The sequence below is a fragment of the Cyphomyrmex costatus genome, unplaced genomic scaffold (assembly GCF_001594065.2).
Source record: "Cyphomyrmex costatus isolate MS0001 unplaced genomic scaffold, Ccosl1.0 scaffold23, whole genome shotgun sequence".
Classification (NCBI taxonomy): Eukaryota; Metazoa; Arthropoda; class Insecta; order Hymenoptera; family Formicidae; genus Cyphomyrmex; species Cyphomyrmex costatus.
In genome coordinates this window covers 2,151,879-2,166,076 of record NW_017276368.1, presented here as the reverse complement: position 1 = coordinate 2,166,076, position 14,198 = coordinate 2,151,879, and the positions used below count along the sequence as shown (strand labels likewise).

At 37.6% G+C, this 14,198-nt stretch overlaps 1 protein-coding gene and 1 pseudogene across 1 annotated transcript in view; both read left to right on the top strand.

Annotated features, from left to right (window-relative positions):
- The window catches only part of LOC108774087 (uncharacterized), a 5,900-nt pseudogene extending 2,086 nt beyond the window's left edge, over positions 1-3,814 (top strand).
- Positions 3,815-9,724: 5,910 nt separating this feature from the next.
- Bap170 (Brahma associated protein 170kD) overlaps positions 9,725-14,198 on the top strand; it is a 50,987-nt gene continuing 46,513 nt past the window's right edge. The window contains exon 1 of the mRNA XM_018539968.1: positions 9,725-9,922. Coding sequence (XP_018395470.1) covers positions 9,725-9,922 — 198 coding nt within the window. The remainder of the gene's footprint in view (positions 9,923-14,198) is intronic.

Here is a 14,198-nt window from a genome sequence, read left to right as displayed (position 1 = left end):
ACCACTTTCATCTGAAACTTTTCAACATTTTCGAAATATTTTAGTGCATTAATTAAAATAAAATCTATTCTTTAAGTTTCTTGGAGTGAAATCTTACTTTAAAGAGTTGTTATTACAATATTGCCACTATTAAAGAAGAGTGAAAAATTTGCACTCTTGAACAAGAGTGGCAGATTTTTTACTCTTTTAAGGGAGAGTGGATGAAATTTACTCCAAAAAAGGAGTAAAAGTCTTTCCTTTGGAATGAATCTCATTCCAAAAAAGAGTGAAAATCTGCAACTCTTATGTATAAGAGTGCAAAGTTTTTATTTTTTACAAAAGTGACAGTATTTTAACTCTTTTAATAGAGTGAGATTTTGCTCTAAGAAATAAGGAAGTAGTACATATATCAGTATATATCTACATATATAATGTATTATATATGTATATGATATATGTATATGTATACAATATATACATATATTACGAAAACATATAATAATTCTTAGAGAGAAGAGAGAGATAACAAAAACTCCTATACAATTCAAAAATAAACTTGGAAAGAAAAGGGCACTAGGAGTCAAGCACAGACAATTAGCACAATTATTCTAATAAATAAGTTTTGTTTGATATATATCAGCGTTTGCGTAAAGTTGTCTGCGCTTGACTTCTAGTGCCCTTTTTCTTTCCAAGTTTATTTTATATTACAAAAATTTGTTACATTTATATGAAAACAAAAATACTAGAAACGCATTTTACTATTTTAATATGATTGTTGTTATTCAACGCATTACATATTTTGTTAATGTTTAATTTTTATGTTAATTTTTTTATATAGTTATGTTAATATATTTGTTTCGATATAATTTTTAATTTTAGATGTTAGACTCTTAAATAGCTTTTTACCTATTTATTATATTTTTTGAATACTAAGAGTCCTTTATTTATATATTTAATTTAAAAATACTAGTAATTTGTAGCTTAATATAAAGATAATACTAATGTTTGTATAAAAACGCACAATTTTAGATATTTTTATTACAGATTGTAAAATTTTTACTACATATTTTTATGTAATTTTACATATCTTTACAGAGTGTAACTTGCGCGTTATCTCTTTTCATAATTTTTATAATAGAAGAAGATAAGAAGTAAATTAAACCAAGATGAAAATTAATCTACATTAATAGGCCATCAATTAGTTTTTCTTTGAAAAAAAAAATTAAAAATCTTTATTCGCAATCTTTGTATAATAAAATCCGTCAACAAATCCACTCGCGTTCACGAATCGTCCTCAATTAAATCTCGATCTTTAAGCGATCGAGAGTGCAACGAGTATTTTTACGGTGTTACGCAAGTGTGTTGCGAGTGTACGCAATTTTCCGAAATGCCGATCTCCTCTCATCTCGCGCACTCGGCGATAGATGTACCATTATTAGTACGACTAACTATAACTTATGAGAATTTGGCATCGGGGCGAGCATAAGATAGCGCGGGCACGACGCGACGCGACGCGGACATGACCCGGATTCCGCGTGAGTAGTGCTCTGTATACGTAGTGACTTTAATTCCTACGGTGATAATCGCACGTCCTCGCGTTACGGAGCGCGGAATTAAAACGCTTTCACCTATCGTGCGTTTAAACGCAATAAATCGCTTCTTGGAGTACCGATGGCAATAACCGATGCAGTTCTCTGTCGAAGCAAATGAAGAAAAAAGAGAAAAGGAAAGATTATGAAATGTGGTTACGGAACGAAAGTCGGACATTAGCATTAGCTTTCGTTCCAAGAAAATATCTAATATATGGAAGATATGTTTTAAGAATCGTAAATATTTGCCCTTATTGGTTGCGTTTAGCAGATAAAGAAGCTTTTGCAACTATTGTAAAATTCTTTAATGATGAGATTGTATCTCTCTTCAGTTCCTCTCACTGCATTCGAACATGTAATAATATAAATCAATCATATTAAAGAAATGTTACAATAGTTGCAAAGCTGCTTTTTCCGCTGCACGCAGCCATTATGATTGTGTTCCATCTCGGTTAAAACAGTTGCATGGCTGCATTTTGCTGAATGCAGCCATATTGATTTTTCAAATTTGGTATTGGACCGTTTTTTCTGTTTTATTACGTTGGAAGGAAAAGTGCGCAGGTGCATTTTACATTTTTTCCTCCGACATTCAATTGGGTTATATCCCAATTTATCTCGAACGCGGGGAGAAGAAGAAGGAAAAGAAAGGAAAGCGTAATGTGCCGTCATTGAGAAGTGACAGATTGTGATACCGATTCGATTTCGCGGATATTTCACCTCGATAACGCGGATTGTAACTTGCTTGCATGACGGCTGGTTTCGTGGCTGCGTTCTCCGTCGCATTAATTTTCCGGGCGACACGTCGTGCTGTCAACACGCTATTGTCGTATTCCTTTCTTTACGAGCATGGCCGTAGCGAACGAGAGAGTTCGATATGCTGCACGCTCTTCGTGGCTGCGGCTCAGCGTGATTTCGCTGCGATGTTTACGACCAATTGATTATCGCGGACTGACTTTCGTAACGATGAAGGTTCTGCGCATTTGGTGAAACTACGCGGCGCGAGGTGACCACGCGTCAGTGCTAATGGTTATCACATTCACGTTTCTGCCGTCGACGAGCGTCGGATCAGTATTTATATGCAGCTTATGTGCTTGCTATTGTTCTCGGCCGAACAAGTAGTCTTTCCAATGTGGAAGGAAAAGGAGAAAAGATGAATGGTGCAAGAAGTTTAGCTGGAAAAAAGAAAAAAAAACAGACTTACGATCTCTCCAAAGCGGCGCATCGCTTTCACATAATATCACAAAGATTTAAGTAATAAGCCTTCGAATTCGAATTTACTCCAGATTGGCTTCTCGCTATTTAAACCGTGTTTGTCTTCCGTTCCGAAACGTCTTTCACGCCGCGAATGTATTGTCAGTCCGAAGTATGTTCATCGAGATTTCATACGCTTGTACCTTTTTTTTATATGTTCTACTCTCTTCACCTTTTGGCGCAATGCATTATTTGGAATAGATGAATATTCTAATATGGAAATATCAAGGTTAAAAATTAAAAAAAAAAATTAGTAGTATTATTGATTTTATACAGATTATGTATCAATTACACATATATGTATATTCGAAACTATCGGTTTGAGTCATCGTGCAAACCATCCACGTCGATCAGACGTCTAGACGAAAACATTAGGACTACGTGGATGCGACGTGAGGTCAAGGTCGTTCATGGAGGTACCATACTGTAGAAGCGAGATACATCGTGAGGCAATGGCAAAAAGAAAGAGGGAGAAGAAGCGCAAAGGAAAAGGAAAAGGAAAAGGGAGGACAGGAAAAGCAGAGAAAGAGAATGGGAGATAGAGAAGCAGCAGGAGGAGGAAATGGTAGTTGGAGGTGGTACGAAGGCTACTCCTCAACAAGTGTGATCGAAGCTCATCGCTGAACTATATGATGTACAGACTAGTCCGGCTGCTGTCAGAGTACCTCGTTTGCGCGAATAGTTTCTGGCGCATCGCAGCAGCTATCAGTCTCTATACATATATATATATATATATATCACGTCTGTCTTTAGATTTTCGTAATGGATAAGAGGCCCCGCGAAATTCAGAAATTCTTGCGAAGTGACGCTTGTTCCAATTTCAAACGCGATTTTTGAACGTGTGAAAATATAAAGCTGCTGTAAGTCAAATAAAGTAACGAAGTTTAACAAAAATTCGTGAAGTGATCCTCGGAATGTTTATGCGATATTTTCTGATTATAGTAAAGATAAATCGAGTAAAAAGGAACCATATATGAATACAGAGTGAAAATTGAGCCAACAGTCTTTTAAAAAAGTGAGAATATTTTTGTTCTTGAAAAAGTGATTTTCAGTTTTTAGAGTGAGATTTCATTCTAAGAGATTTAGAGAATACATATATATGTGCCGAATGATTGAAAAAATCAATAATATATTTTTAATGATTACACAAACAATTATGCTGTCCTTTTGCGGTACATTCTTAATGTTAAAGAATTTTTCACAGATATGCGGCTTTAAAAAGATATTCTAAAAGGTAGAGGAATATCGTATATAACTTGGTATAACTATAATATATAAGATAAGTTAAGATTTAAAATTGCAATTTTCTTACAAAAAATTTTCTATTTGGAAGAATCTATCTTTTAATGACATATACGTTATCTCGGTAAAATTTTTTTTATTCTTAATTATACATAATTAAGATTAATTTATTTTTCTCGTTAAAACATTATTAATTATCACATATTCAAAAATGAGCAAAAACAGATTTTTTAAAAAAGCCTAGAAATTATAATTCAAAATAACTTTAGAATCTCTCCAACTTAATTTGCATACGTCTTCTTATAGAACTCTTGAATGTTTTTTCTTACGAGGAGCGTGTCCATCTCGTGGCAAGGCTGCGTACTTACTTTTTTACATATCGTCTTATTTCAAACGGCTATTCAAATTGCGATAGGAATTTTCTATAGAGGAATTCACTCTTAACCGTAGCTCATGCGTTCACTTTTTTTATAAATATAAATATGTTTTAGACCCGGTTGTACTAACATTACTTGATTTTAAGCAAGACTTAAAACTCTATTTATCTCCTATTAAAGTCGAAAGAGAGATAGAGACGGAGACAGTTTAAGTTTTACTCGCTTAAAATCGAAATCACGTCGATGCAATCGGGCCTTAGAGATATAGACGTATGCCTTATATAAAATTTTTTGCTTAGATGGAATATTAAGAGGATACCTCCGTTTATCGATGGAACATTTTTTTAGTTGTATAATATTTGTTAATAACAATAAAAAAAAAGGCAAACTAAAAAGAAATTAAATATTTTGTATCAAACTAAATTATAAAAATATAAGTTTATTGTAAATATCATTACGAAAAAGTTATTCATTTCAATTGTCGTAAGGACAGTCATATTTTCTCATCTTGTTACCATCTTAGGCTACGTTCAAATTCCCATCCGAGCGCCACTTAGGTATCACTCTATCTTTATTATTTACCGAATGTTAACCAAGGCTTACATGACACCCGGAAAACACCCGAATAGGAATTCGGACACGCCTTAAGTAATACATAAGCCAGTACAGTCACTTCTTTGAAGTTGGCATCTCAAAATTGGTTATCAAAATTTTGGTGTAGTCTGTTTTTCTATTTAAGATCGTCTTAAGTATAGTCTTAAGATGTCATAAACCAATCAGAGGACGGTAGATGATGCTAAAAAAATTTAATACAACCCATAGATATCTAGATTGTCAATACGCGAAAAAATTTGTCAACAAATCGCCATTTTAACTGTAAGTTCCCACGCATGCACGTTTTAATATATACTTATAGATAAGACAAAGATAACAAGTATTCTGACTCATTTTGGCTCTTATGGTTAAATAATGCGACACGTGCGGAAACTTACTGCAAGCATGGCAACATGCAGAGGCATAACAAGAATATTATTATAGAGGAAAGAACATCAGTAATCTAGATATCTATGATGCAATCGGCATAGTGTAAACATATTATCAATAAAATGTTCTTTTTTTAAATTTATATGTTAACATTTTTCGATTTACTGACAAAATGAAGTTTCGTGTCCTAATTCGTTTGACGATGCTACTAATTATTAATCAATAATAATATAAAATTTATATCTTTTCGTTAGTTTAGTTATCGAGACATTTACCTTAGCTTGCTGTAATTGGTGATCGGTCGAAACCCAAATTTTTGGTACGCCTAATTGAAAACGAAAACGATGATAATAATTAGATTGATTCTCTTTAGCAATCAGTTAACAATTGTCGACAAGACGTCTTCGCGCTCGTACAGTTGCAAGGGCGTATCATCGACGACGAAAGTTCTTCCCTTTGTACATGGGCTTCGGTCTTATGCTCGGAGCATCGGGAGCGGTGTATTGCGTTACTGGCGAAACTATTGTCCGCGACGTGCTCGGCGACGATTCGACTCGCACGACAACATCTACGCTGATTCGGTCGGCCGTCTTCCGCAGAAGCACCGTACTTTGCGAAAAGTTCAGTAAGCTCGTGCGCGCGCGCGCATGTGAGAGAGAGAGAAAGAGAGAGAGCTTTGCGGATTCTCTAAAGCTGCTTTTGTCTACGCTGACTGCCTCACCGGCGGAAGCGACCGCGTTGAGCTGTAATTAGTGTTTTACAGACGATGGCGGTATAAGGCGACGAAGAATTAGTATAAAAATGGCCGGATGATTTTTTCGCGTTGAGAAACCTCTTCTTGGAGTCAGCTGCGCCTGACGGTTCTTCATGACCGAATTAATTAAACGGCGACCTCTTCGATGAAAATGATCTTTTTCTTATAACGGTAGTGACTTTATATAGTATTGCCTTGCAAAAGAGTTTCATCTTTTTTAATATTCTATGAAATGAAATGTATAGACATGTTGATTTGAAAGTAACACATACAGTTTTTAAGCTAGTATTCATAGTTGGTTCTTATTTTCAATTTTAAATAATGTCTGAAAATAGTCATACGGCTTTGTGATTGCGTCTTATAATATTTTAAGACGTATCATACAATTAAGACACGGTCTTAAATATAAATAGCTCTATGATATGATAGCTCTATGATATGAATATCAATCTTATTATACGAAGTTTATAGTAGTATTTATTTACACTTCAGCTTTACAAAAATAGCCAAGAAGAGGACTTGGTTTATACGAAGTTTATATTTTTCCATAATTTTTAGAAATCCTGTGGCAAATATATTAATTTCGAAAATTTTTAACTATACGACGTTTAGGAAGAAGCATAGCTAATCAACAATAATAAAGTTAACTAAACCTTATGTGAATAACATAAATAAATAGAGAGAGAGAGAGAGAGAGAGAGGGAGAGGAGCATCAGATATATGAATTATTAAATACATTTTTTAGTTCTTTAAACGGGAGTTAATCGACATCAGCGCAGCTAACTTTGTCATTTCTACGAGAAATTGTATAGGGAGTACGTGTTGCGTTTACGAAAGCTGTACGTTGTAGAAGTTACTTTTTCGCTCTGTATTAAAGTTCGGGCGTCCTCTCTTGCATAAATACCTCTTTCTTCACAGGAAGAGTAACCTTGATGTTATTAGAAATTGCGGTCGGTGCGGTGTGGTCGAAGCACGTTAAGCCAGATGGTATCGTTTGAAAGTTCGCATAGAAGGAAAACGGACTTTTATCTGTCGGAACTATCTTACTCTTGGCGGTTCGCAGCTTCGCCCATCGAGCGTATTTGACTAACCGATATATCGCCATTGAACACGCATGTGATGTACGTACGCACATCTACGTTGTTTCCTCGGGCAATTCCATTCTCTCGTACGTGCGAAATGCGCGTGCGTTTGTCACACTTATCGCCGATCGTAAGCGTTTTATCTCAGTTCTCTTGTTTCTCACTAGTGAAGCAAGGAAGCAAATCCGCGTAATCGTATTACCATCCGCCTCGTCATTTCACAAAGAGCCATTATTATATGAATAATTCGCTTTTGCGTTACGTAAGGTCTTCGAAATATATACGATAGATTGGATTATATCGATAATCGAACGTGTTATTAAGGCAAGATTACGGAAAACATTGCCTTATGTTCGCGCGTCTGACGGAATAAATTCTGTCTTTTTCTGACTGACGATTACGGACGCACGCGGAATTTTAACGTCATTAACGCACGAAGAATCAAGGGGATATATAATATATAATAAATACTACTGCTGATACATATATTATAAAATATTACTGCTCATAATTGTTTTTAATTTTAAAAGCTAAGTATCCCATACTATTGTTATTACACAGATGTAATGTATTTTATTAGAATTGATGCTATTTATGTTGTATATTGGTTGTAATTATAAGTATTCTTTATTTAAATTATTGAAACAATGTTCACAGCACTATCTTTAATTATTCTTGAATTATATTAGGTATTTCCTATTATGTTACGAATCATTTTTATAAAGGGTAATTGGAGAGATAGTTGAATCAATGTTATTTCAATCATTTAAATTTAGAATTTCAAACGCTGCACAATTACAACTATATAATAATATACAACAATATAAGCAGCGTCAATTTTAATAAAATATTATCTGTATTAACAATAGTATGGTACAGTTAACATTTACTATTATCTTCTAAAATCGGAGTAAAATGTGAAATATGTGTTGTTCGAATAATTATGAGCGATATGATATAAGATGATTTTATCCAGAAACACTTGGCAGCTATTTTTTTATCTGAACAATGCAGCGATTGCCAAATGCACGGCGTCGCAATGAGTACCAGTTAGCAGAAGTATCTTACATAAATGATATTATCAGAAGTTTTCAAATTTGTTTCTTAGCGTTACGTGTTACAAAATATGATCTGAAATTTCTGAAACATCCGAAATACCTGAAAATATACCGATCTCTCGCGCGAGACGTGTTAAAAGCTATCGGACTTGCTCACCATCATAAAATTCGTTTTATCCTCCCGCGGAACGGATGCATTCTAATCCCGAGTGTTTGAGCAACCGTCTCTTCTCGCGAACCGATGCAATGCCGCGACGCGTCGACATTGCAAAAGCGTCGTCTCTCCTTCTCACACTTTGACTCGTATCGTAATTACATTCTCCTAGAATTCGGTATGAACGGAAATGGAGGCGAGCGAGGAAGTGCAGTGTTGTCGCTGCGCGAACGAATCAATCTCGTTCTCTTGAAGGAAAAGAGTCTGCAGTAATCAAACATCCTCTCGATTCTTTCAGTGCGAAATTTTGTATCCTATTCAAGCATGAATTCTACAATGAATTCTATGAGTGAGAGATTGTCATGCGAATCTCAATCTGTACGATTTGCAAAAATTTCAGGGTCTGAAAATTGCTATTAGGTACAGTGTGAAAACGAAAACGCATCTCGGCGAGTTTAGGGTTTAAAGCTGGCCGCGTGCTCACGCGGTTGTCGTCCCGCTCCGCTTCTCCTTTCCTCTCGTCCATGTTCAGCCTCATTATCGTTATCCGTCGGTGTGATTATCGCCACGGAGTTAAGTGTATCGGCTACGGTCGTACCGGTTCCGACGGTGATCCGAACGAGCTTGAAAGTTCTTGCGCAGGCAGGAAGGAAGAAACGTGCACATCGCGCGAGCGAGCGAGAACGCGGATGAGAACTGAGAGAAAGCGTACGACGCTTGCTCCCTCTCAATCGGTCCAGCCTTCTCAAGGGCGAGACCGGCTAGTGGTGGCCGAGGCTCGAGGCGCACCTCACTGTCTCCACTACTGCTGTCAGGCGTGCGTTATATCGATTCCGTAGTCTGGTCTGATCGACGCACACGTTGCGTACGAATCGAAATCGTTAATGCTGAGTCAGTCACAGGTGCCTCTCCGCCTGGCGCCTTGCGTGCACTATTTCGCGATGACGAAGAGATGGAGCAAGTCTTTGCAGTATAGAGAAAGAGAGAAGAAAAGAGCAAGAGACGGAGAAGGAGGAAAAATACAAGATATTGCTCTAGAAAGAAAGAATGATACGCTATGAAAATAGCAGTGGAGGAAAAAAAATAGAGAGAAATGTTTGTTCATTCATTTGCCCGTCCGTTCGTTTATTCGTTCGTTGTCCGCTCGTCGCGTCGTCCGCTCGTCGTTCTCCGGTGACGAGGGCACGGTCGATATGGCAACGCCGCGCCTCACCAGTCCCACCACACGCATACCGGCGCGGCGGCGGCGCCGGCATGGCATCACCGCCCGAGCGACATACAGGCAGTAGTGGCAACGTCGCATCCCCCGATGCCATCGCGGGGGAGGGGATCACGCCGAACAGCGAGGAAAGCGACCTCATGTCCTGCACACATGTGCGCGTAGCTAGGGAGGAGAACGAGGGAGACGGAATGGCAGGAAAAGAAGAAAGGGACGGAGTGGAGTCTGAGTCGGTCGGTCGGCTAGCTGTACTCCTCGTCTGTCCCACGCACGCGCTCCGTGCCGAAATTAGCGATGCACTTGCCCTCGCACGGGGATTCCTACCCTTCCTGCGGAAAAAATATAGCCCCGTCCGTCCACCTTCGTCGCGATTCGTTGGTTTCAAGTGGACGGCGCCGATGAGCCATCTCCCGCGGAGATTACGGCGAGGAGTCGCTTGTTTGTGTGTGTGTGTGTGTGTGTGTGTGTGTGTGTGTGTGTGTGTGTGTGTGTGTGTGTGTGGACGAGATATTTCTTCTTCTTTGAATTATTTCAAACAGATGCACGCGTTCTCTGCGAGGAGGAATGCGCATTCGCGAAACACCTAAACGTTTTATAATAATTTGACCGGTCAAGAATGCGTTAGGCAATTTAGGTTTTTCTTACAATTAGTATAGTCTTTCTTAATGATATCGAATTTTATTTCCTAATAAAGATAAACCTGCTTCTTCAGAGCAGGCCTTCATTTTGTTCGATACTTTGGAGCGTTCCTCGTTACCTAACATCTTATCCTTCTTTGGCTTCATATGCTTCATAGCGCGTCTTCTCCTGTACGGAGGAGTTAGTCTGGTCATTTCTTTTCGCTCGTCTGTTAATCGTAAGTAATGACACCTACTAACACCTTAACATGCGCCGTGCGTGAGGCCTCGAGCTCTCGAGGAACTCTCTCAAGAGAAGAGAACGCGCAGCGTGAGAAAAGAGAGAAAGAAAGAAAGAAAGAGCGAGAGAGGAAAGTCTAACCAGAGGCGTTCTGCGCGTGCGACGTTGTCACGCAGCCGTCTCGGCATGGCTCGGCTCGACTCGGGCTATTTCCGAGAGCGTACGTTCGGCGCGCGGAGGCGCCGGGCACTGGTAACGACGGCAACATCGCTATCTCCCGCCGTTGCGCTGAGATAAATAGAGATGGTCTGCGCTGTAGACCTTAAGCCGTCATCACACTGCAGGTCGCCCCGGTTACGGTTGCCGATTAACAATTTTAACCAATCACAGGGCAGCTAATGCGGACTAGTTGCAATTAAATTGGCTAAAATAGGATCGTTACTCGGAAACCACAATCGGCAACCCGTCGTATGATTGCGGCTTTACGGTTACAAGACACGCACACCGTTAGTCGAGAAAGGAGCGAGACGGGCAATAGATTGGCCAAAGAAATCATGCCGTCGAGCGGACCGCCGCGCGTTCGTCGTACCTCCTGCGAAAACTCGACTCCCGCTCAAATACAAATGATCACTCCATGTACATTGATTGCGTCGTGATTTTTAGACAAGTTTTCAACGTGTTTCGAAAAATATGTTCATATCTAGAAAATGACTCTTAAAAAAGGAACAATTACCTGTGCTTTTAATACCGGCTGTTTCTACCAACGTAGATTAACTTTAATTTCAGTTCAACTTAATCTTTTTTTAATTTTAAAAAAGAGAAGAAGATAAAGAGTAAGTTAAACTCCGAGATTATAGTTCATATCTATACATTGCTGGCGCGGCGTTTAGCTACGACGACAGCTATTTCATTTAGCGCTGCATTTCACTGCTGCTAAGTGCCACAATTCGTGATTCGCTTATATTTAGCATCGATCTTAACGCGTGTTAACGAATCGCGTGGCTGCTTTGATGCTGTTGCTTTTCGTAACAGATACACACTGTAGAATTTTTCTTCGTCGCGTCGTAAAAGTCATATATCTCTGATTTTTTTGACTGTCCCTTTCGGCACGCCGCGCTTTCCTTTGCGCACTGCCGCTGCGACTTGCCGCATGACCGTGTTTGGTGCGCATTTTTACTTCTTACGATTGCGAGGAAGAGCTCAGCGATTTGCTTACGTTTGCCGATAAAAGTACTCGTTGCATCAACCGTGACATAGCCTTGGTTAACCGATCCTAACAATATCTCTTCTTTTTTCTCGTTCTAACGTTCATATACTCGACAACGAGATAGTCTGTTCTACTACTGTTTGTTTTTGCATTTTGTTTACTTTTAATTATTGCACATTTTTTATTTCCGATGATACGTTACAAAAAAAGGATCAGCATTGCGAACTCAACATTCGTTCTACGAAAGTTCAATATGATACGTTCGTTATACCTATATAAATTCGTTAACGATATATATGCGAATATCTGGTTGAGGTTGACAAGTATATTATTATTAACGAGCACGTCGTCATCTCTTAACCAGATTACTAATTTTATAACAAAATAAAATTTCAAATAAAAATTTTATTTTTCTGAAAATATTCTAATACGTATATTTTTTAGTAGAATGTATATTTAGTATATTTTTTAATAGAATATAATAATAAAAAAATAGTTATCGGTTTATCTTGTATGTATAAATCCGTCTTGCGTTCGTTTTACGTTCGGGCACTTCGCGTGCGACTCGAGCTCTTCGTAGATTTCCATTAGAATTTGCCGTTCGAATCGCGTGAATTAATTACAAATTCCGACAATTCCCGTCGACAAGATACCTAAAACTAAAGACACGTGTGCGATCCTTTCGATTCTTCCTCTTTCTCCTTTACGCGTTGCCGCCTCTGTCGCGTAAAAGACATTGGTATTAATGGCCTTGGCCGACGGTACCAGTTGGTAAGCCATCATTCGAGCACGAGCTGCAGCACTTGGAGGTCACTGCACCTTTCTTCTTTGCTCTCCGTACATCGTAGGCCATCTCTCCCAAGTATTTACGACGCGCGCATATTTTGCGATACTCTTTCTCTTGTACCTTTGAAACTGGTTGCGCGATGAAGGTAATTACAAGGATGATTGAATTTTTGCAAATTCAAATATGAGTCCCGAACGAAAGTCCGCTTGCGAGAACGAAAGTATCCTGTCTCCTCTAATTCTCCATCTCTAATCCTATAATCGCTATTTCTAATCCTAAATATTTCGAACTCTAAATAAAAAACTTTTTTTGCAGAATTTTTGGTGTTTTTATAGGAGTGTAATTTTATAAAAGAGAGAAAATTTTATAATCAATGATAAAAAAAGTGAAAATATGGATCGATAAGTGAATAACACAAATAAGAGGAAGGAGTCTTTATTCAGTTAAAATGGATCTTGGTGCTTAAGAATATTTTTATGAAAATTCTTTTTAAATATTTTTTTCCGTTTTATAAACTACACCCCGATTTTGGTTGTCGACTTTAAAACACACAATCTTAGACTGAAGCTAGAATAGTAGTATCAATTGAATTAGTTGTCAACTTTGAATAATAATGCTAATAAACATCTTAAAACAACATTGCAAAGAATTTATTACGAAAAATTTTTATTATTACAGTAATTTTATAAAATTATGAATGTTTCACATATAATCATCTTCGCATTTCGTATAGATGATTTTGATTGATGAATCGCGTTTGCGTGCGACGAACCAAACGACGAGCTTCGTAATAATTGAAGTTTAGCGACGACGATACTCGATCGCATTACAGCTCTCATAGATTAGTTTATGTTACGCAATGTAAACCATGAAGCCGGGACGGAAAAGAATGCACAGCCATTGTGTTCCGCGACAGTCGCGTACAAACCGGCTGCATAACAACGTGGCACCCGCATGTTTTCGCAGATGTACCAACCAATATGATGGCGCGAATCGTTTACTTAAATATCCGACAGATACGACTCGGTCGGTCATTTTGATCGCAAACGTCTACAGTAATATTAATCATAGCGCGAAATATTTTTTGAGAGTTATCGAGACTTCCAGACGTTGCGTACCTACTCTGCAGCACTGCCATCATTTAAGACATTTTGTCAACTTTCTTTGACAAGTTATTATCAAAATCCACTATTATCCAAAATAGGTCACTATAATTACCTTTTTTCTTGAATCGATATGAGATTTATAATACATAAGCGTGTTCTATTTATATTTTTATTGTCTCATCTGATAATAATTGCTACTCGCTTATTCTTGCTAACTGGATACTAATTTAATATTAAGTTATTGTTTTCAAAATTTCAGATGTGAAACTAAAACGCGATATGACTTTCGAATAAATGTTTTTTTGCACGTTTAAAGAACACGTTTTTTGTTGTATCTTTAAAAATTTTATTTATTTTTTATTATTTGTTAAATATGTTTTTATATTTTTGCTATCTGTAGACGATAATTACGACATTAAGTTATCCAAAAATAAGATCAGGGGAAGAAAGTAAATGTTATTTTTTTTTTACTTCAATGGCCTGAAAAGTTAATAAAAAGTGTTATACTTCTGCTTATTATTTCAATGCCTGAAAGCTTTTGTCATTTTTTT